The sequence below is a fragment of the Merops nubicus genome, unplaced genomic scaffold (genome assembly GCF_000691845.1).
Source record: "Merops nubicus isolate BGI_N331 unplaced genomic scaffold, ASM69184v1 scaffold925, whole genome shotgun sequence".
In the NCBI taxonomy this organism is placed as follows: domain Eukaryota; kingdom Metazoa; phylum Chordata; class Aves; order Coraciiformes; family Meropidae; genus Merops; species Merops nubicus.
The window spans coordinates 50034-72076 of NW_008608838.1; the positions used below are offsets into that span (position 1 = coordinate 50034).

The 22043-nt window shown below is 37.6% G+C and overlaps 1 protein-coding gene across 1 annotated transcript in view; it reads left to right on the plus strand.

The window, feature by feature from the left end:
- The window catches only part of LOC103773024 (breast carcinoma-amplified sequence 3), a gene marked incomplete at both ends in the record, with an annotated part of 89050 nt that overhangs the window by 49820 nt on the left and 17187 nt on the right, over positions 1–22043 (plus strand). The window contains one exon of the mRNA XM_008940375.1: positions 7165–7258. Coding sequence (XP_008938623.1) covers positions 7165–7258 — 94 coding nt within the window. The remainder of the gene's footprint in view (positions 1–7164; positions 7259–22043) is intronic.

The window sequence follows — 22043 nt, forward strand, 5'->3', positions numbered from 1 at the left end:
CCTAACTGTATGTCTTACATACATGTTTTTATGAAGTTTTAAAATGCTATTAGATGAATCATTTCTTTTCAGTGCTGAGACTTGCTTTCAGAATTAACATTGTAATTTTTTTTCCAGGAAAAATAAAATAATTGTTCTTTTACATTGTTAGATTTTTGTGATACAGAAGACTTTTTAATGATCTTTTCTAACTTAAACGTACGTCTAGCAAAAAGAAAGTCAATTAAAAATAACTACACTTTGTACATGTTCTGAATAATGACAGAGTTTAAATAATGAGACATCATTCAGCACCACCCCAGTAAAAACCTGCCGTGAGAGCGTTGTGGGTGCTTGCAGGCCCCACTGAGTTCTTGTGCTTCACTCCAGCTGTATTTCCACTGCTGGGTGGAAACGTGTGGTTGTGTGCACACAGCCTCATTTGAACGTGGCAGGTTCTGATTTTGGGAGCTGTGTGAATGGCCCCGTCCCACGGAGCTGGCAGCGATCCTGTGCTTGGGGCTGGCAGAGGCAGACGAGCCTGGGAGAAATGACAGGCTAGCTCAGATGGCACGTACTTGGACTAGCTGGGTAGTCCTGGCTCGGTTTTAGAGCGTAATTGAGCGAAGCTTCAGTTCAGGAAAGTGTTTTAGCAGGCCTGACCTTTACGTGGTGTGAGTAATCTCACTGAGCTGCACGAGCTTGCTCGTACGCTTCAGCGTAAACTCGTGGTGATGCCTCACGCTGACCTGAAATCCGGGTGACTGAGCTACACAGATTCCTCCTCCTTGTGTTAATTTCTGAAATTAATTTACTCTTGTGTGGCAAACTGGTTTGCTGAGAGTGGTCATCCAAGCATTATTACTGAAGCCTTGGTTGCAGCAGGAGAGGGATGGAGCTGGCTGAGGAACAGCGAGGGCAGCCCAGCCCAGGAGTTGAGGCAGTTGCTAGACAGTGGTGTGGTGAGGGCCTCGCATAGTAGTTGAGTCTCTGTTTTCTTCATGCTGTGTGGCAGTGATTTTTCTGAGTTATTGGTTTATAGTCCCAGTTTTCAGATTCCGGGTGGGAAATAAGGGGTCTGAGTGGGTGCAAAGAAACACTTAGTGCATTCCAGCTTCCTCCTGTGCTGAAGGTGCCGGCGTTGGAGTATTTCCTTGCTGCTGGTAGGGATGCTGCTGGGTGGCTGTGCCCTTTACGAGCATCATTCTTCCTAAACTGACTGAGAAACCACAAGAATTAGTAATGCTTACCAAGGGTTTTCTGGACTGAATTAACAGTTTGAAAGCCTTGCACCCCTCTCATCAGAGAGTTGTCCAGCAGCTATATAAATATATTTGCGCATGAGTGCCTGGCTTTCAGAGGTGGTCAGCCTTAGTGTGAACGAGGGGAACTGCAGAAGCAGAAGGGATTTCTTTTCTTATCAGCAGACTCCTAATGTAAAAGGAATAGCTCACCTCCTTCAGGTCAATAAAGATTCCTATCTACCTGCACAGCCTAACTAAGAATTTGGGTGTTGTTATGAAAACAATTTCCAAGTCGTAAAATATATCATTAAGATAACATGTAGTAAAAAAAGGAAGAAATCTGTTTTAAAAAGAGAAAGAAAATGGAAGATGACAGTAAATTTAAGGCATGCAAGCACGTCCTTATGAAGGAGAAATACGTTTTTTGCGGGGGTGGAAGTTTTTATTTTAATATATATAAAAAAGCTTGGAAAGTAGTGATGTGTGCATTTGTCCATTTACTTTGAGCATAGCAACACAGGTTTTAAAGGAGTGAGCTCCTCTCTGTATGTGTATGAACATATTGACTTATTTGCTAGTAGAGTGATTAAGGAACATGTTTTGGACATAAGCCAGGAGGACTAACTACAGCTTTAATGTTTCACTAAATTTTTGTTATATCTGCCATTTCAAAGGTATCCAATATAAAGAACATGAGAATGAAACTCAATGCATTTCATTAAACGTACAATGCTGCCATGGCAGAGGTTGAAATGTCGGCTTACCACTGAAAAATATACACTTAAAATCCAAAGAAATCTTCTAATGTAATCTTTCAAAATTAAATCTGTAAGGAAAATATTATTAATGAACCATATGTATGTAGATATTGTAGAAAAATCTCATGCCCAGCTGTTGTTTATATGATAACTCCTACCTTCAAAACTGTTGGTACTTTAAGAAAATTTGAATTATGAAGTAATTAAATAAATGCAAAGGAATGTAGAATTATTGAAGTTGGCTGTCATGATATATTTGTAAAGGGAGTAAAAATAATTATCGAGATGCCCAAGTAACTTTGTGGTAAACCGAAATATGTTAACAAGGTTGTGTGCTTGTTTAAACTTCCTTCTAATGAAGTGTTAGCAAACTTTTCAGTTAGATGTAATGACTATTTATTTGAATCTGTTAATTAGTTGAAATGGATAAAACTAAAGTTGTACAGATGTCCTTTTTTTTCAGTAATTGGAATTAAATGTGTAAGAGTTTAGTGGCTTGAGTTTTAAACAAAAATTATTTTCTTTTGACCTTTGTTTCTGTATTCTTAATTAATTCATCAGCTCGGCCACCCACGTGTAGGCTGCAATAATGACCTTTCTCAAAAGTCGCCAGTTTTGTGACTGAATGTAAATCTGTTAAACATCTAACATTTAGTTGACAGAGAAATATGTGGTCATTTAAAAATACAAAACTTGATTCTCAGTGCTTTGGCTGGAGCGATGTGATTGATGAGATATCATTGTGTTGCTTTCACAGATCATCCGAAACACATGAAAATATTTGAGGGAAATATTTAAAAAATAACTTACAAAAATAAGATAACACGTTGCTCTTTTTATGTTTTAAAATGTGATTGGTGCTTTCTTCCTGTTCCCCATTAACTTTTTATTGCATTAAAGAGGAATTTTCAGAAAAAAACCTGCAGACTGCTGCAGTTTCAAAAGTTCATTTTCATTTGGTAAGAAGTTGATAACAATTGAACCAAATAAAGATGTTTATCGGGACCGAGAGTTGTTGTGAAACTTCGGTCTAGACCAAAAAGAAGCTGAGAGAATAGCATGTATTTGATAGTAAAACTTTAACTACATATGTAATTCCACTGGTCATTAACACCAGTGCTTTTATTTACATGAACAGCTTTCACAAAGGCTAATTTGATGTTCCAATGCTCATACATTTGGCATCAGTTTTCTTCGCTCTTTATATCTACGTGTAGTACAGAAGAGCTCTTTTTATATATAAATATAAAAAGCAACAGGATTCCCTCAGAGCATAATACTGTCTGCCTTACTTTTATTAAAGGAGATCTGTTTTTTGTCAAGAAGACATTTTTGTCTCAGATAAATGGTTCAGGCTGAGCACAAGGCTGTTTTGAGTTTATGCTGGATTCTATTAAAAGGAGTGCAGTAGTTAATGCCACAGATTTATCACTTTTAGCCCTTTTCCACTGATGTTTGACCTTAGCTATAAGTTGGGGGAGGCTAACTGGGGGGGTCATATAGAGGGGGTTGGTTTTTGTGCATATGAACGGGAGCAGACACTGCCCTAACTTCAGCTATTTAAATCAATGGAGATCTTAATATCTATGCATGCAAAGGTCTTTTATTATATAATAGTAATATTTATAAATATTGTCAAACCTATTTGTTTTTATGATGATGGGATTATTCTTTCTTAATTTTATTAAGAGTAGGACCTGCTTGATTAGATTTGTGTCCATTTTTATTTGTGTTACTTTCATGTTTTATTTAAAAACATGTCTCCGCTGGGATAAGTGGTGTAATTTGCCTTTAAAGATTAAAATAATTGAAGTTGTAATTACTAGTGGCTTCTGTTCAGCAGTATGGAAAATACAACGGATGAAGAAAAATATGGCATAGGAGAAAAAAGCTTCGGCTTCAGCTATCTCTTGCCCTCAAAGCAAATGCTGTTTTCTGATAGTAAATATAATGATCCCTTAGGTGTGTTGTCTGTTTTGCTTTTTCAGTACGATAAAGAGGACTTGAGTCATTGTTGATCAACTACAGTGTTCTGTTGAGCTGCAGCATTGGCTCCACATGTCCAACTCTGTGGACTCTGCTGGCCTGGCAGCTGATGTGAAAATCATGTTGCAGGTCTTGTGATAAGATGCTATTTGGGCATCAGAAATAGGCTGAGTGCTGATATACAAGGCCGTCATGGCAGAAGAGCCTCAGTGTTTCTTTTTTGTTTTTTTTTTTCTTAAAATGATGTCTCTTTTTGTAACAGTAGGGAATTCTGCAAGGAAGATACGTGAGTATCCTTCAGAACCTCAGTGACTGTGCAATTATAAGAGTAATGTTAAGATTTATGAACCTTTCTCAATGAGAGACTTTGTAAGGTCTTTTACTTTTAATAGTAGAGTGGTTAGAGGCCACTACCTTGGAGAACGGAGCCTATTTGGGATGAAAAAAATTGCAGCCTCAGGATTCCTGTGGGCTCTGTACACTCTGTGCATTGGGAAGCTGAATGAGCTGCTTCCTTCGAGCTTTTTGACAGCACTTGCATGCGTTATTAGGCAATTTGTTTTGACTTCCAAGAAAAAATCCCAACTCTGCTCTTTTTCCATGGTAAGAAACCATAAACTGGCCAAAGGGAACCAGTTGTACAATTTTGGCATTGATTTCATGTGCCATGGGTTACCCTACAGACATTGTTCTCTCCAACACCTTTGCAGATAGTGTCTTCCACTTCAGCCTTTGCAAGAAGTGGTTTCTAAAAGTTGTGCAGCCTGCGTGGTGGAGGCCTCCAGGAATTCCTCGTGACTGTACAGCTCCAGTCTTCATCCTTGTCTGTGTGAAATCTGTGCTGGTCGATCTTTCCAAATTTGTATAAACCCTGTTGTACTGAGGCGGTTAGATCGGTTTAAAAGATCTCTAATACACAAAATAATGTATTCCAGTATAAAGCATCTTGTGTTATATCAACATAATTTTGTCTTTCTTATGTTATACACAATGGTGAAAATGATACCATGGTTTTAGAGCTATTCAAGCTCTGAGTTGGCAAGTGAACCAGGCTTTTGTTTTGTGGCAGGTTTTGAAAGGAACATTTCCAAAGAGGCTCTTCTTTGGTTGATGATGTAGTGAAGCCAACTGCTGTAATCCTTTTGATTTTAAAGTATGGAATAAGTTAGCATAGCATGCAAATAATAGATTTGGGCTTTATAGTATACTGACATTGGTTATGTGTGAGGTGTTTTACAGGTTTTAATGTTTTAAAATTGTTGCTCTGTATCATATTGGCAGAGGAAAAATATTTAAAGGTCTTACCATCTAGAGTGTTCCCTGTCTGTTGCGTAGGGAGTTTTTGTTCCAGGGATGCTAAGAGGGGTGCATTTATCATTAGCTTAAAAAAAGAAAAAAGAAGACCATGCTGAATTAATCGAGTTTACAGTCTGGAGAAGATGATGCACATGAAAGACACTATAGAACTGGTTTTTAGCAATGATTTAGATACTGCTGATACCTACACATTTCTAGATTAAGTATTTTTATTTGAGAGACTGGATTTAAAAAGAACATATTTCTTTTTGTGAAGCTGGTTTATGATGTTACTTTATTATTATTCTGTATCTTTAATTAGAGTAAAATATTTAGCGATGAGACCAAGTTGCCTAAAAGTGGAAGCTGTGAGAAGCTGATGAATAGCAGTTATTTAGTGCCGTTTATATAGGCTGAGGAAAGAACACTGTTTCTTTGAAAAGCTCTTAGGAAGATCTCCAGACCCTTTGGTTAGTGGTTCTGGAATAAGCACGAAATGCTGACAACGGAAAGCAAAACCATAATTGTGCTTATGTGACAGTGCCAAGTAATTTGAACATTTAAAGTCAGTCAGGCGCGGGCCTCTTCATCCATATTACGTGACTTCTTTAAACATTTAAAGATGATTTCTCTTTTTGAAGCATAAAAATATCTTCAAATTATTCTGATATCTGTTAGGGATAGGAAGTATTAAAAACCTTTTGGATTATTTTGGAAGCAGCAGACAAATTATTCTGAACTAGAAATGGGAGATTTTGCACTATCTTATTAAGAAGGTGGTTTTTGCTTGCCACAGAAACCCTTTTATTAAGTCCTTTTCTGACAAATCTTTCTCATCCTTTTACTTAATTTAGTCTCTAACATGATGTAACCAGGGAATAAAATACTTTGCAGCTCTTGCATATGTTTTGTTCACACATCTTTTGGTTCTCTTCTATAAATCTAAGACTATCTTTTCCTTTTCATACCGTTCAATACTGTTAATACTGTGTCCTTCTGGAGGTCCTTTTGTGTGTCTTCACAGTCAGCTTTGGTTTTGACTGGCCCGAGTAGTTTTGTCAACTTCAAAGAGCCTTTTGTTTAAAAAACCAAAAGCTCATCCTTTGCCCTTTTCTCCAGAAGATGTTGTGCAACACAGATCTCAGTCCAGATATTTCCTTTTCCACTTTATTTCCCTCCGTTGTGAAAACTCATACCTCTCAGTTGCTTTTTTGTTCACAAAAAGATATTTTACAACAGCATGATTCTTTTTAAGGGGTTTTAATTAACAACCTTTGTAATATCCATTGAGACCATTTCAAGATGGAGAAAATTCTTGGTAGTTGTGTATTTCTCAGGGGAGCTGCTTTTGTACACGCTCCCAGTCCTTAACGTTTCCTTAGCAAACTCACTGCTGCTGAGAGTGGTGGAGTGAGAGCTGCTGTCCACAGGAGACCTGAATTGAGCAGAACTCCTGTCACAAATTTGAGTAATAGGCCCTCTCGCTTATACACACAGAGAGGTCACAACCCTTCAGCCATCAGCAATGGAAACCTTACATGTAGCTTCCTGGTGCACTGCATACAGACTGCTTTTGTAATAAGCTTCCATGCACCCGTTAATACTTTATGTAGTAAAACAGTAATATTTTTTCCATTATTGCTGTATTTGAATAGGATAAATAAATGGAGAATCCAGGTTTAAAGTGCATGATCCTTTCTAGTGCACAGTGGGTTATTTCAGCGTGTCTCACGTTGCTTTATCTGAAAAAATTACCGAAGATTGATTGTGTTTAGTTCATATTTCTAATTCATACCATCATGTATATCTTATAAAAGGATTCCTGGATGACGAAGCTGATGTTTTCTCTTCAGTGTATTCGTGGTTCCTGACCTTCCTTTGTCTCTGTTAATTTTATGCAGGTACTTGTCAGTGAGGACTCTGACAGTGACGGTATCGTGGCCCACTTCCCTGCTCACGAAAAGCCGATTTGCTGCATGGCTTTTAACCCCAGTGGTAAGTTATTTTACTGTTTAATGTGATAGCTGTAAACAAGATCAAGACAGTAAAATATCATAGGAATGCATTCCATTGCTTTGGAGGAATTGCAGGTAACATTGTGATATGTGCAAATACCTGCTGCTACTTTGGGCTTTTAACCTGCTCTGTTGAGTGTTGAATGTGTCATACACTGGTTGATTTGTCTTTTCTGGAAATCTCAATCAACTTATACTATGGTATATATGAGAAGGTTCAGTTTACCACTTTGAAAGTAGCTCAGGTACTAATGAACTGTTTTCTGTTGGATGTCTTGCCAGCCAGGTATCCAAACATTCTGGTATCTGGAGGATGAGCACATGTGTTAAATTGTAATTCTCCACAAATATGAAAATAGAATGACTCCTTTCACTGGCACTGTTTCTTAAAGTAACTTGCACTGCCATTGTGTGGTTTGTTGATGAAGAGTTTGTCATTCTACCTTCTCTCCTAAGCAAAATCACAATAATCAGAAAATACTCTTGAGAAACTCCTCTGAAGTACCTATTCATCTCCTTCCTCTTTATAAATAACAATTGTGGGCAGCAGAGAAAACTACAAATCTTGTCTGTTAATAAATCTTATTAATTTGACAATTAGCATGTTTACTACTTTATCTATGGACAGAAAAGAAAAAAAAGTTTGGTTGGTTGCAGTAGTAGCCAGTGGAATGGCCACTGAATCAACAGCTTCCACTTGCCCAAACTAGCGGTTTCTCAACTAGAGCAAATGCCATGAAAATCTTGAGGCTGAAGTCGCATTTCAGAGAATAAAACTAAATGCCTGTCACTTATATTTTTACTTTCACTGGCCAGTTGGTCTTATTCTGACATCCCATCTGTTATGTCAGAACTCTTTAATAGTGGTTTGCATTTCACAGCGTTTTCACTGTGAGTTTTTGACATAAAAAACTGTATTCTCATCTGGCTGAATTTTGTCCTGATACTTGAAGAGAATTTTTTGCAGAACTCTGTGCCTTTATCTGAGAGGTTGAACTATCCTAATTCCTTGAACAGAAATATTTTTGCTTTGTACTCTAGTAGAAAGATAATACCCAGAGTTGAGCAATGCTAATTAACTGAAATAAATACAGCTGCTTAAATTAGAATGCTTTCTAGATATTAATTAAAAGCCTCCTTGAGACATGTCTAATGATTTTATAAATTTAAGAGAAATAATGTTTATGCAAAAGCAAATCAGCTTTTTTAAATTGAAGGTTATATTTGCATATTGTTGGATTATTTGTGTTATAATCTAGTCCTTTTGGTTGCTCAGGTACCAAAATGACAATCCTTGTATGTGATAGCAAACTTGTGCCTTAGCTCTGACAGTGCAACGAGAAACGTAATGGCAGAACACTTTGTCTAATTGGTTTTATTTTTGACTGATTGCAAACAATGTGTGTTATATCTGCAGGAGGGATGATTCACAGCAAGGTATTGAATCGTACCACATGTTCTGGGTACAGCAATATCAAACCAGTTGAAAGCTATTACCTCAGCTGCTTATGGTATGAAAGCAGCACTTGAGCAGCATTCTGTGTTCTTTATTTAACATCAAGGCAGACTTTTGTTTGAAGCCAGTGTTGTAAGTAACATCATTTTTATCCATTGTATAGTGGTATATTGCCAATCCAGCTGACCTCATTACAGAGCAGAGCAAAACAAGAGGATACTGGCTTTGGCTATTGGCTGGTTGTAGCAAAAATCCCCTTTTTCCTCATCGTTTCAAGCAGTGTCTGCGATGCTGCACTAGAACATGGCAGCTACAAACTCCTGCTGTAAAGGCAGAGAACACTGCTCTGTTTCAGTGAACTGTTTCACTCTCTGTAGCTGATCAAATAGTTTAGTTTCATCATGTCTCATCCCAAGGGCCCATGAGCTCCACAGGTATTCAGCTCTATAAAAAATTTACAGGATCATATTTTAAAAAAAAAGCAAAAGCACTTCCAAAGAAACCAAAAGCAAAGCCACTGAAGGTCAATGGATATGGAAGCTGAATATATATGATTTTTTTTGTCTAATAAACTAGTAGAACAGCGTCAAAGCCACTCTAAGTTGTATTTATAAGTTATCAGTTGCCAGAAGGATACATTTGGGGTGGGGGGCTTTCTGCCATTTGTGTTTTCAAGCTGAACAAGGAACTTGCTAGGGATAAGTTAATTATGATAAAATAATAGTACAGAATTTATGGGCATTGTTGTGAGAATAGCTTCTGGGAAGGGGTAATGTATTGCTTCATTGTGGGATTATCAGAAAACAATCCAATGGGAAGGAAAGAGAGTCACTAATGTCAGTAAGTGGCAGTCATATTTTTCTCTAATCTTTCTTTTTTGAAACCAAGAAGTAATTCTTTACTGCACTTGGTGTGTCCAGAAGATGTTATTATGGGCCTGCTCGAAAGTGTGTTGGAAAGAACGGCAGTACTCTTGCTGATGGGGAGAGTGTCATTATTTTGTTTTTGTTGTTGTTTGTTTTGTGTTGGTTTTGAGGCTCTGGGGGTTGTTTTTTGTTCACAGCAAGGTAAATACTCTGTGGAGTTCTGAGCTGGGTTAGCTGGCAAGGAGAGCTTGCTGTGCACCCAGCCTCCTGCTTTAGCTGCGTTACCAGGCAAAATCATGAAAGAACAAGCAGGGGTGTTTCTGCATAGCATTTCATTGTGCTGTGTAGACATTTTTATAGTGACTTTTGCTGGCATTAGATCTACCTTTTGTTTAAATTCAAGGCAAATCTATTGAATTTTTTTCTTTCCTGTTTTTGAGGTATTTGAAGAAAGAAGAATCTTGGCGTATAGTTAGCTTTTTTTGCATTAGATCTATGGCTGCTCTGAAAATCTGGTTGAGTAATAAAATAACAAACATGAATATATAATTTCTGAATATATTTAGGGGGTACCATAGGGTTTTTTGTGGTTTGGTTGTTTTGCTTTCTTTTAATGCTCCCTAGCATTTCCTTGTATACCTCTTCCAGACCCTTATGTTAATAAAAGCTTCTGAGTTAGGGAACTGATTTAGGGAGACTGTAGAAGTCTCAGTCTAAGACATACAGCAATTGATGTTTAACATTAGAAAGGAAAAAAAAAAAAAAGATAAAAACTGCAGTTCCTGGTAGTGTAGGTTTCTTCTGTGTTTTTTCCTGTGTACATCAAATTTTAGTTTTCCAAAGCAGTTGTGACGGTTTGCTGAAAATTTGTGACCAGGCATCTCATCTACAAAAACCCTTAGTCCTGTGGAATTTCTAAAAGCTGGGTCCCTGCATATTTTGTTATTGCCTCTCTGCTTAACATTTTTCATTTTGATAGGTAAGAGATGTAGTAGTTCAATAAAAGTGAAAAAGAACCAGTCCTGCTTTGCTGGTTGTTGCTGACTGAATCTTTGGGAAACAGACATGAAACACTAACTGGGTCCTTATTCTAGTGGTAAAAATAAAAATTATGATGTGAGCCTCCTTAATCCGGTCTCTCTGCCAGTCGTGTTGTCAGCTTTGGTGGCAGTGTTTCTTCTGGCCAGTGGGCACACTTCCTGTATAACATTCTTGTTCTGTTTTTGGAAGTGTGCTTAATAAATCCAATTCCAAGTTTCAAGCTCAGGTGACTTGGCACTGTTACTTGTTTTCTTTTTTTCCTTTTTTTTTTAATTGGTAGAATATAAGTGTTTCATGTCTCATTTTCTTCCATAGGAAACTGTCACAATTCTCCTGTACACTTTATATGTCAAAAATAATGATTTATTTATATAATGCATTATGTGCCAGTGGCTGTGTTTGTGACTTATATGAAGATAAGCTCTCTCTTCTGAAGCACTCGTGTTTGGGTTTTTAGATATCCATCCAATATTGAATAAATTTAATAAATGTCATAGTAAAAATTCAGCATTGCCAGGTGCTGTGGAAGAGGTGCTGTGTATTTACAGGAAAAATAGGGATTTAATTCTGCAGTATATTTGTTTAGTAAGCAGTGCTTACACATGGTATTTATTTTCCAGCACAGCCCCTTCCCATGAAGTGACACTTGCACCACAGTATGTGGCAAGGTTCTTGTGTGTAAGAGGAAGGAGCGGTGGGGCCCTGGTGCAGGTGATGACCAGCAGTGGGCTCTTGCCAGCAGAATAACTCATGCAGCTTGAACATGGCCAACAAGCCCCGTGAGTTCTGCGGGGAGCTGGGGCCGATAGACCCTAGGCTGGGCACTGGTTTGTAGCCGATTGGGAGAATAATAATTACTTCCACCTAATCAACCTAATCAAGAAAGATCCATTTGAAAGCCGCATCTCTCAGGCATACGGAGACCTTTGGGAGGGAAGGGAGCTGCATCCTGAGAATATTTTGGGCATATTTGAAGAGCCAGCTGATGGTCTGTGCAAAGCAGCTGCTGCAGGCAGCGTTCGGAGCACCACCTCCCCTCCTTCAGCTCTGAACAAAGGAAGGCGGCTTCTAACTTTTAGCAAGAATTTAAGCCTTTTATGAAAACTTTTCAAGATGAGAATAAATAATAGAAGGAAGTGAAGTAATATTAATAGACTGGGGACTGTATTAATGTACCTCTGGCATGTATATTGATGTAGTGGAAACAAGAGGCTTATACTTACAAAGAGACTCCAAGAACAGTTACTTTAATTCACTTATTAAATGAAAATCACATTAGGCTTTTGTGTGGATGCTTTTACTTAGCATTAACATTGACTTGATTTATTTTAGCTCGAATATTCAGTTTTGGATGAATTGAAGGCCAGCTTACTGTGGATAGAGTATCCAGACAAAAAATTAGTGCTGTTTACTTATCCACATTAGGTAATTTAGAGTAACTTTTCAGACTATGTGTAGATATGCTCCCAAACCTATGAATCCTGACTACATTTTATTTCTGAAGAAAATCTCGATACCAGGGGTCCAGAAACAAGGTCTGTCTTTACAGGATTATAGTCAGTATGTCTTGGCCACACAAAAATAATCTAGGGTGTTGTTGGCTACACAAGGTTGCAGATAATGTCACCTACATGATTTCCTTTTTTCCATGAGCACGTTTTTCTGTCAATGCAGCATCATGGAAGAATTTGTAATTAGGAGGCTATAATCTTTTATATGTATAGAATATGTTGTATATTTATATAATATATATTTTTATGTATTATATCTATATACTTACATAATAAAAACCTTGGGTACCAACCATTTGTAGAACATCATAGTCATTATAGTATTGCAGAAAAATCCTGTCGTCTACAAAAAGTAAATTGGCAAGAGCTTATTATGTAAACTGAAAATGAAGGTGCCCTGGCCTAAATTCTGAAAGTTCACAAAAGGAAGGAATACACCATAGGGGGTTACTTAAATTACGATGTTTACAGAAAAGCCTCCAAGCTTTTAACGTGTTGATGATAGTCTGCCAGGAACTGTAAGTGTACGCAGGGTCTGAAATGGGGAGAGGAAATGGGGAGAGGGAAGGCAAGGGATTAAATGTTACCAATTAGACTCAGTTGCTCAATGGTAAACTGGATTAGTCTAAACTAGAGAGTGTCTAGACTGGAGACTGAAGGAACCATACAAATATCCTCGTTTTTCATTATGTTGTATTATTAGAGGCTGTGATTTAGAAAGGAGGAAAAAACCTCACCAATTCTGATGTCAGCCGTAGTCTATTAAAACTAATTCACTTTGTTCCCTCTTCCATCGCAGACATGGAGATGATTGCTGTTGTTAAAGGCAATAAATACACTGGGCTGCACAGACCTCTGGCATGATCTGTTATGGAAATGTCTCTGTACGGCTTCATTCAAAGGTTTTGGTTTATTGCTATTCCTTTTAATATTGGTCCAAAGTAGTCACTGTTTTACTTTCATGTAAGGTATTGAGGTTCAGGCAAAATTTTGGTTGCAAATACCCTGAATTAGGATGGTACTGAGAATTAAGACCCCTGTTTGATTTGGGAGGCATCAGGTCAGCTATCCTTTTTTTGTAAGACATTTCAATATAAAGTTCTAAGTGTATATGTTATTTGGAAGTTGGATTTCTGCGTATTTAAAATAAATATTTATTAAATATGAAAATATGCACACACACACCCCCCAGGGAAACAGTGTTCAGTTTTGGCAGACTGTGAGGTGATATTCCTTATCTTTTCACATACCAAACCTGAAAACTGAGAGGTGCAGGATGTTACGTATTTGGAAAATACACCAATGTGAGATGTATTTTTTCCCAATATAATTTTCTGTATTTTCCCCCACACTCAAGGATTATATTAAAAAATAAATTGGAATTTCTGGCTTTCTTACTATCCTAATTTGTAATCATCTGTTTCTTTATTTGTATCTATGATTTTAAAAGGATGTGGCCTCGTTTTCCCATTTCTAAATGGATTTCTTTCAAGTATGCTCAGATTCCTGATTATTTATCTTAATTAGTATCTCTAATCCTGTGCATTCTGGAAAGGTATTTTCCCTGATTGTTATAAAAACCTACTAAAAAAACTTAATACTTTTGTTTTTAAAGATGTATGATTAATTTTGGGGAAGTCTATAGAACAGCATAAGTTTCACATTTCACTCCTGTGTGTCTAGTTTTTCTGTGTGAATTTTGTAATGCATTTCTGAATAGTGTCTAAAACATTAATCTTCTGGTCACTGAATATATTTAAATGGGCTCTGGACTGACACATACAAACATGCACTATACATACACAAAAAAAAATATTTTTGTTCCTCTTGTGTGTGAGGAAGACTATGGAAAACTGACACCAGTGCTGTCCATTGGTAGTAGGTGTTCTAATGAAAAACCACTAGCAAATAGTTAGCCATTGTTTGCAGACCGCATCTCAAAGGAAAAGTTAAAAATACAGTAAAATTTACATGATGGAATAACACTGCAAAATGAACTCAAAAAGAAAATACTGCTTGGTTGACTAGCTGGCATGCGAGCTGTGGTGTATGGCTTCTATTCATAGAAGTGAAATTAAAGGATGCAGTTAAACACAGTTGTGAAACGTCCAGTCCAACAGCTGCATTTAGTTTGTTTTTCAATTTCTCCTTGCCTTTCTTGTTTATTAGCTGTGACTCTGAGGTCAGAATTAAAACAAATATTTTAATGGCAGCATTTATGATGTTGGCAGGGAGCGCTCCGGCTTAGCCCTGCGAGCGGGACAGGGCTCGCTCTGGGTGGTGAGAGGTAGTCCCTCCAGACTGGAGGAAGGGAGCCACCATGGGTGAGACTTCTCAGAGTGCAACATCTGTAAGTCACACCACTGATAAGCATCGTGGAATCTGCTTCTCAGTCCTAGCAAACTGGATGTGCTTTAAGTATCTTCATTTTAGGAGGCCAGAAGGGAGGATCCTTTTATAGATTTTAACGTGGTAAAAACAAACAGAATTCCACTCTTCCTTTTGACAGATCTAAGGTATAAAGGCCTTTATGATCTGTGATAATTAAAACCAACTTGTGTGTAAATTATACACGTCTAGTCCTACTATAGAAATTATGTGTGCTTTTAAGAGTAATTTTAAAGTCTGTAGGGCTGTAGTTTTATTTTAGTAAATTGTCTTTACTTCACCACATTTAAAAGCAAATTACAGACATTTTATTTGTGCTAAAGCTGAATATTAGTTGACAAATACATTGTTTTCCACACTTGTGCAAGTTCTGTACAGCCGTAGATAGTACAATAAAAATAGAATCCATAAAGAAGGAAGATCAGTGTTTCAGAAATCGGTTCTAGATAGCTTTTTACCTTGTATTTACCATTTCTGTGAGGCAGATTACAGGATAGAACTGTAAAATTTGGCTCATAGAAATGGTAAATTATTTGGATTTTGAAAGCTGCACAGATCAAGGGTTTAATTCAGATTACACAGAATTTCTTTTCACCTTCCTCCTAATACTAAGACTTTAACTGATGCTGTTAAATGTGACAGGAAACAGTTGGCTCAGCCTTTCTATCTAGACCAGCTGCTCATCTTGCTTTAGCAAATGTTATCTACAGGCCTGGAAATAACCAAACCCCTGTTTTTTAATTATCTCTCTACTTTTTTTTTTTTTTTTTAATAAGGCAAAAATATGTTGCCTGTACTAGTATCTTTTCTCTATAAAATGTGGCTCATGTGGGACAGAATTTTTGAGAAGATTAGCTGAAAAAGGAACTTCTCAGTGTTTGGAGTCAGTGTTGTAGCTGACACGTGCATTCTGTTTATTTGGTATGGTTTAGAGTAATAAAATTGGGATTTTCTAGGATTTATAGAAATATGAAGCACAAGGCTGAATATTCTTTTTTACATTAACTTGAGTTATTGATTGGACTAGATTTGACACAACAAATAAATGTGTGTTCTGCCCAAAGGCTGCATTTTCCTGGAGGCAGTAAAAGAAAAGGAAGTTGAATTGCGTATCGAGTGTAACTAATAAATCATAATTTTTACTTTCCATGTTTGAGATTCTGATTCTAATAAAAACAGTGAAGATATTGATGCAATCAAGTTTTTAGATGGAAATAATGTATTTTGTGGTGGTAAAACTTCTGCCCATTTTTGGACAAAGAAAGTGCTTTCTAATTAAGATTTTTGTGACTGATACCCAGATGTTCTGCAACGTGAAAGTTTTTATCTAACAAATGTATGACTAAACTCAGCTGGTTTCATGGCTAGGACAATATTTTATAATCAATTGTAGGTATTCCAGTTAAAAACAAAATTTACTGTTTGTCAAAATTATTGATCATTGCAGAGGTTAATCGCATTTTTTTTGGCAAGCTTTTTGTATGATATATGGAGGATAGCTGTGGTTTATAGCTTGAATTTTAGCTGCTTGGTGACAGTTCTAATGAACACTTTAAAGTCATATTCATTTTATTGTCTCTAACATAATTTTGTTCTGTGCAGTTCACTAGTTAATGGATAGTCTGTTCATTTATCTAGTGCATGGGTCAATAAGTTTCCTTCTCCTCGCCCTGCAGAGGGGAGGCAGGGCCAGATCCTCCCTGGCCTGCAAGGGAAGGTGGGTTTGATATCTCTTGCTCTCCCCAACACACACGTGGGGTCTTTTACACTGCTCTGCACCTTGGCACACACTGCAGAGGGAGACTTTCCGATGAAAATAAGTCAGAAGTGCCTTCTGTTGCCTGTTGCAGGTCATGTGTGCGGTTCGGTGGTGTGAGTTGTCTCAGTGGGGGTTGAGGTGGAGTCGGTGGTGGAGAGGCAAGAGCAGAACGTGCTTGATGGAGCTGTGAAGCCTCCAGGCTCGCGGGCTGCTGGACTAGGGCAGCGGTTCCGTAAGTGGGTGTCAGGGTGAATAACCTCGGGGTCTGATGTAAAGTTCCCCACCTCCAGTTGAACTCTGGTAGCGTTTTTCCAGGCAGTACACGCTGTTTGTGCCAGGTTGCCGAGATACTTCTCAGCCCTTATAGAAATCTGAGACAGTTAGTTTTTGTTCTTAAAGCTGGCACCGTTCCTCAGGAGCCTGGAGAGGGACGCCAGCTATCCACCGTGGCGACCGAGCACGTGGCCCTGTTTCCTTTGATTTTATATGTTCTTCTGTGCTGTTGGACTGGGATGGTCTTACACAGAGAAAGAACAACTCCTGGCTTATCCTGAGAAACAGAGCCAGGCTATCCTTTGCTGAAGATAAACTCTAGAAATCAGACCTTCAGAGGACTATCATACCTATCTGTTGGTTTCAGCCTGGACACAGAAGGTGATTTTGCAAGCTTTGTACTGATGGCTGTAATGCTTTTTTGGTCACAAGGACTGAAGGATGTGTATGTGTGAGTAAGTGGGATGTAAAAACACACATATATGTCATTTCCATAACTTACAGAGAAAGTGTTGAGAAATTAGTGTTAAATTTTTGATATGCCCACTAATTCACAAAGTCTTGATATTAAAATAGCAGGTTGGATTGGGAGGGGATGCTAGGAAATCTATGACTGTTCTGTCCACCTTCAATGTGAACTCCAGTGCTCTTCTTCCTCTGTAGTTCCATTTTCTATAGAAGCCTCAAGTTACACAGACTAAAGTCGTGAATAATTTTGGAAGTTAGGCTGGGCTACTGAGCAAGCAAAATGGGAAGTTGTACTTAGGTGTAATTCCTCTTCTTCACCTGTGATGATCAGCAGTGCAGAATCCGAACTGGTCGCAGCCTCGTGCTCTCCATACGGGGTTTCACCCATCTGTCCTCCCAGGGTTTTCAAAGGCAGTAGCCCAGGGCACCGTGGTTATAGCAGGCTGTGTTCAGATGCATGTGCCTTCTCCTGTCTCACGTCTGTGGTGCATTTGGCACAGCCTTTGACATGAGTTCCTTCAGAAAGTCATAGTTGTGTAGTAAGTAATAGTACAAGAGAGTAACTTGTTACAGGACTGCAGGACCTCCTGGTTTCCAAACTTTACTTCTGCTGCTGAACTGGGACTAGCTGATCTGGACTTGAGCTGTAGCTTTAGACACTGCTGATGAGCAGAGCTGTCAATCCTTTGCTCTTATTCTGTGTTACTGGAAGCACACATAGAAATGTATCTATCACTTCTACGTCTTTTGGGAGTTGGGTTAAGTGTAGAAGTTTGCATATCTATTTGAAGTGTGTTTCAGTCTGATTCCTTGCTGTCACTCTGAGGTTTGTGCCTTGTTTCTCAGACTGGGGAGGGAAGGCTTCACTGCCAAGAACTATATCTACAAAAAATCCAGTAGGTGGCTGTGGGTAGCCAGGAAAGATGAGAATTATCCTGTATTCAGATTTTTTTAGAGATTGTGCTTCAATTGCCAATTTGTTAACTAGACTTAGAGCCTCTTTTTGTTACAAAAGCTTAGTGGTGTCTTCTCTTGGGACAGCATTTTTCAATAAAAGCTTTTCTCTACGCATCCTAAATGTAGCCATAGAAGTGTTTGCCAGCTACAGGGTTCTGTCAGGACTTCTTACTATTTTAGAGGGAGCAATAGACAATATTTTCAGTACAAGCCTTTAAAAACAAACTGAAAATATGATAATTAAGTAAAACATTGCTGTGGCTAAGTCTGCCTTCAATTTGACAGTGTCTGCCTTCAATTTGACAGTAGCATCAACTTTTAAATTGGTGGGATGGGAGAGGTACATTTTAATATACACAGGTAAAGTATATTATTTACATGTGTTGTATAGAGAAGTGTAAAATCATACAGCTACCTGGCAAGTTCAGAATGGGATGTGTTCTTGGACCAAGACAGCCTCTACATAAGGGAGGAAAGATGCAGGATGTAAAGCTTGATCCTTACGGAGTTAAGGGCAAGTTGGCAAGAAAGATTCCAAAGAAACAGGTTAAGGGAGGAAGAAAGGAGTTCTCAGTGAAGAAGTGGGAGACTTTTCAAGCTGTGGTAATTGACTGAATGAATGGTGGCATAATTCCAGCAGTGCAAGGGAGAGGGGATAGGAGGGAAGTTTGCAAACTGTAGAAATAAAGAGCAGAAATCAAAAGTACAACTTGAGTCCAGTTTATTAGAGGACAAGATGTTAAAACAAAGAGTATGTGAAAAATTAAATGTAAGAATTTCAAACTTTGAACATTGAAAGTTAATTTTAGAAAAATTGCAGGATTGAGATGCTGTCATTCACTCACAGTCATGCAGTAACTCTGTGCCAGAGACAAATGTTACACAGGATCCCAGATTCTTAATCGTGGCTAAAACGAGCAAATGACATCTCAAATTCAGTTCACTTTTGTACTTTGACTTTTCTTGTTTTTTAATTAGGGCATGTTTAATGTCAAAGAGAGAAACTTTTCAAAGGAGATGCTCAATTAGTAAATAGCTAAAGAAATGGTGCTGGTTTAGAAATATCGGGGGGGTTCTTTTAAATGTGGTAAATAATTGATCTGCTTTCCAGAAGTGTCACTCCTGCCAGTTTAGCAGCTGAGAGCTGTGAAGTGCAACACATCTGAAATTTTAAATAATTACGCTTCTTTGGCCACAAAAGAGCTTTTCCATCCATTAATAACAAGAAAATTAATGTTGGACCAGCAGTAAAACAGATTAAACTGTATACCCTTTGGATGCCTGACTGCACCTTTAACGGACCTGAAATTCCTCTGATTATTTAAATGTTCTATATTGAAATGTGATGGTGGCTTTGAGTTAATAGTTAAAAGGTTTAAATTGGAAAGTCTCTGCAGAAGTTTTTCCCATTGATCAGAGCAAGTGGGCAGAAAAATACCTTATTTGATTGTTGGGAAGCATTGATAGTGCCTCACAGATTAAGAGAGTTTTTTTTTTCTTTCTGTTTTTTCCTACCTAAGGTGTACAATCCATCTTTTATCAAATGTGTAGATTAGTTAAGGTTTGGGGATATCTTTTATAGTGGCAAGTGGTGTACAAGCTAATTTATTGCAGTAGTGATACAGCTGCAACCAGCATCTCATCTGTGCTTGGACTTTTATAATGGCTTCAACTTTCTTCTCAGATTTGCAAGATTAATCTCGTTCTGGAACATCGTCTTCCAGGATGTGTCACCTAGAGTAAAATGACCTGTAACAATTTAATGACAGAATAATTCTTTGATTTTTCTCTGTTTATTTTGACTTCTGCTTTTCAACTTGAATTATTGCCTTCGAAGACAAATGTATTAAAATTAACGTATCGGCACCATAGTCAATAAATTGCAATTACAAACACTGTGTCTCTACATCACATATGCTGGGCCAGAAAGTGAGAAATAATTCACAACCTGTAGCTTGCTAGCATTGCTTTCTGGTTTGTTTGTGAAGGAAGAGTGTCAGCAGTGGAATTTCTAGCAGCAAAAGTGTAAATAAGAGGACTTTACAGAGGCAAGGAAAACCTATTCTGTTTTAACACAAAGTATGCTTTGAATGACAGCAAACTAGTTGCCTCATTATTGTGATTAGCCAGGTTGATATAAGTGAAAATACCCTTTTCATGAAATAATTTTGGTGCTGTTTTCTTCTGTAATTTTTAAATTCTATTTGTTACATTCTCCTTTTTTTTTTTTTTTTTCCTTCCCCCTCTTTCTTAAATGCTTCCCCCCAGGAAACTGATTTTCATTTTATAGAAATATTTGCCTAATTTGTAGAGCATTTCCTACCTGAAGGTGGAAGACTTTAAGATACACTGAAAATGTAGGAAATTCTTGATCATTTAAATTTTCTATTAAATAACTACTACTTTTCAGATAGCCAAGGTTTAGATAGGTGTTGTTTAAAAGCAGTCTTTAATAAAATCACTCTCTATTTTCTGTGAGTTTATCCCTGGAAGCACACTGAACAGGCTATGAATCTGAGAAGAAATGCATATGAAATCCTGTAATAACTGCTGTACAGCATCAAGTCATTTGGGTGGAAGAAATGTATTTTAAAAAGGGCCAGTATGACAATCTGCAGTGCATGAATTCTCCTACTTTAAAATATCAGAACTATATGATTATCAGTAGCTTAAGTTCATAGCTACATAACTTTTTTAGAAAACTTCCAGATTAATTTTTTCTTTCGTAATCCAAGCATTTAATCTATTATCTCACAAGAAATATCTTTCCAGTTCAGGTTTTAGTAGTATTTAGTGGCAGAAGTTGCTAGCAGGTGTGACTAGAGCCCATTTCCTCTTTTGAAGATCTGGTATTTGAGGAGGGGGACAAGATAGGAAATGTTTATCGTCATCAAATTGATGGCTTCATGCAAATAAGATGCTATACTGCTGGAGAAGTGGGGTTAGATCATTGTGCTTTTCTGCCTTTTGCTGCAGACAGAGATCACATATCAATAACCAGTTTCCATCTGTGTACCATTTATAAGTTTTTCTCATTATTACCAAAGAGTCTTGCATTGGTAGGAGGCCTTGAGAAGGATGGATTTAGGACTCCTATCTTTTTCAATATGTCCTGTTTCTGTAGTTTTTATAACAGTTTCAGTCATTTTATTGTCTCTTAGTCCTTGCTTCTAAGAGAAAGGAAATCCTAGGGTCTTAGTTCCTTTAAGCATTAAAAATGTACAATTGTCCTTATCTAATGTTATCCATGGTTGCTTTCCACACTACTGCAAAAAAACCCAGAGTTTATCAAAGGATAGTTCTTTAGTCACCTTTTTATGATCATCTTTTTACAGAAATTTTGGTAATCTTTTAAAAGAAATCTTACATTTTGTTAAAATTAATCAAATTGTCCCATAAATAAGGTGAATTTTAATACAGTGCTGAATATATTGAAGAAACTTGGGCACACTTGTAAATATTGATTTATTTGTGTGTCACTATTGCTAGATATACTCCTGTCTGAGACATGATAGATCTGTAGTTAATTCTATTATATATTAAAATTATTATTGGAAGAGTCATTTAACACAGCAGGCATTGCTAGTGAGTTGTTAACTTACTTTTGGACTGTATAAAAAGAGTAAAATTATTTCCCGTTTTGAAGTTGTGGCAGAAGCTCTGTAGGCTTCAGGGAGGTCAGAGTTTTACCCTTCCTCTATAACTTTTACTTTATTGTTGTTCTAATGCAAAGAGAAGAACACAGTAATACATTTCAGCAGTAAAAATGTTTACTGCCATCTCTGCAACTAACAAAGCCCAAAACACTAACGCAAGGGTCGTGCCTATGGATTTGTGTCCCCTTTGGAGGAGTTACAGGCAGGGTTAAAAGAAAAGGGAGTCTGTTGCCTTTGATCTTTTGCCCTCATTTACTCAGCTGCCCTCAGTGTGCGTCCTTCAGTTTTGGGAGGGAGAAACCCATCCTGATAAAGTTTTAGTATTTATTGGCCATCAGCCGTAGTCAGTCAGTGTTTGAAACTGGGGAATGATTTTTTAGTTATATAAAG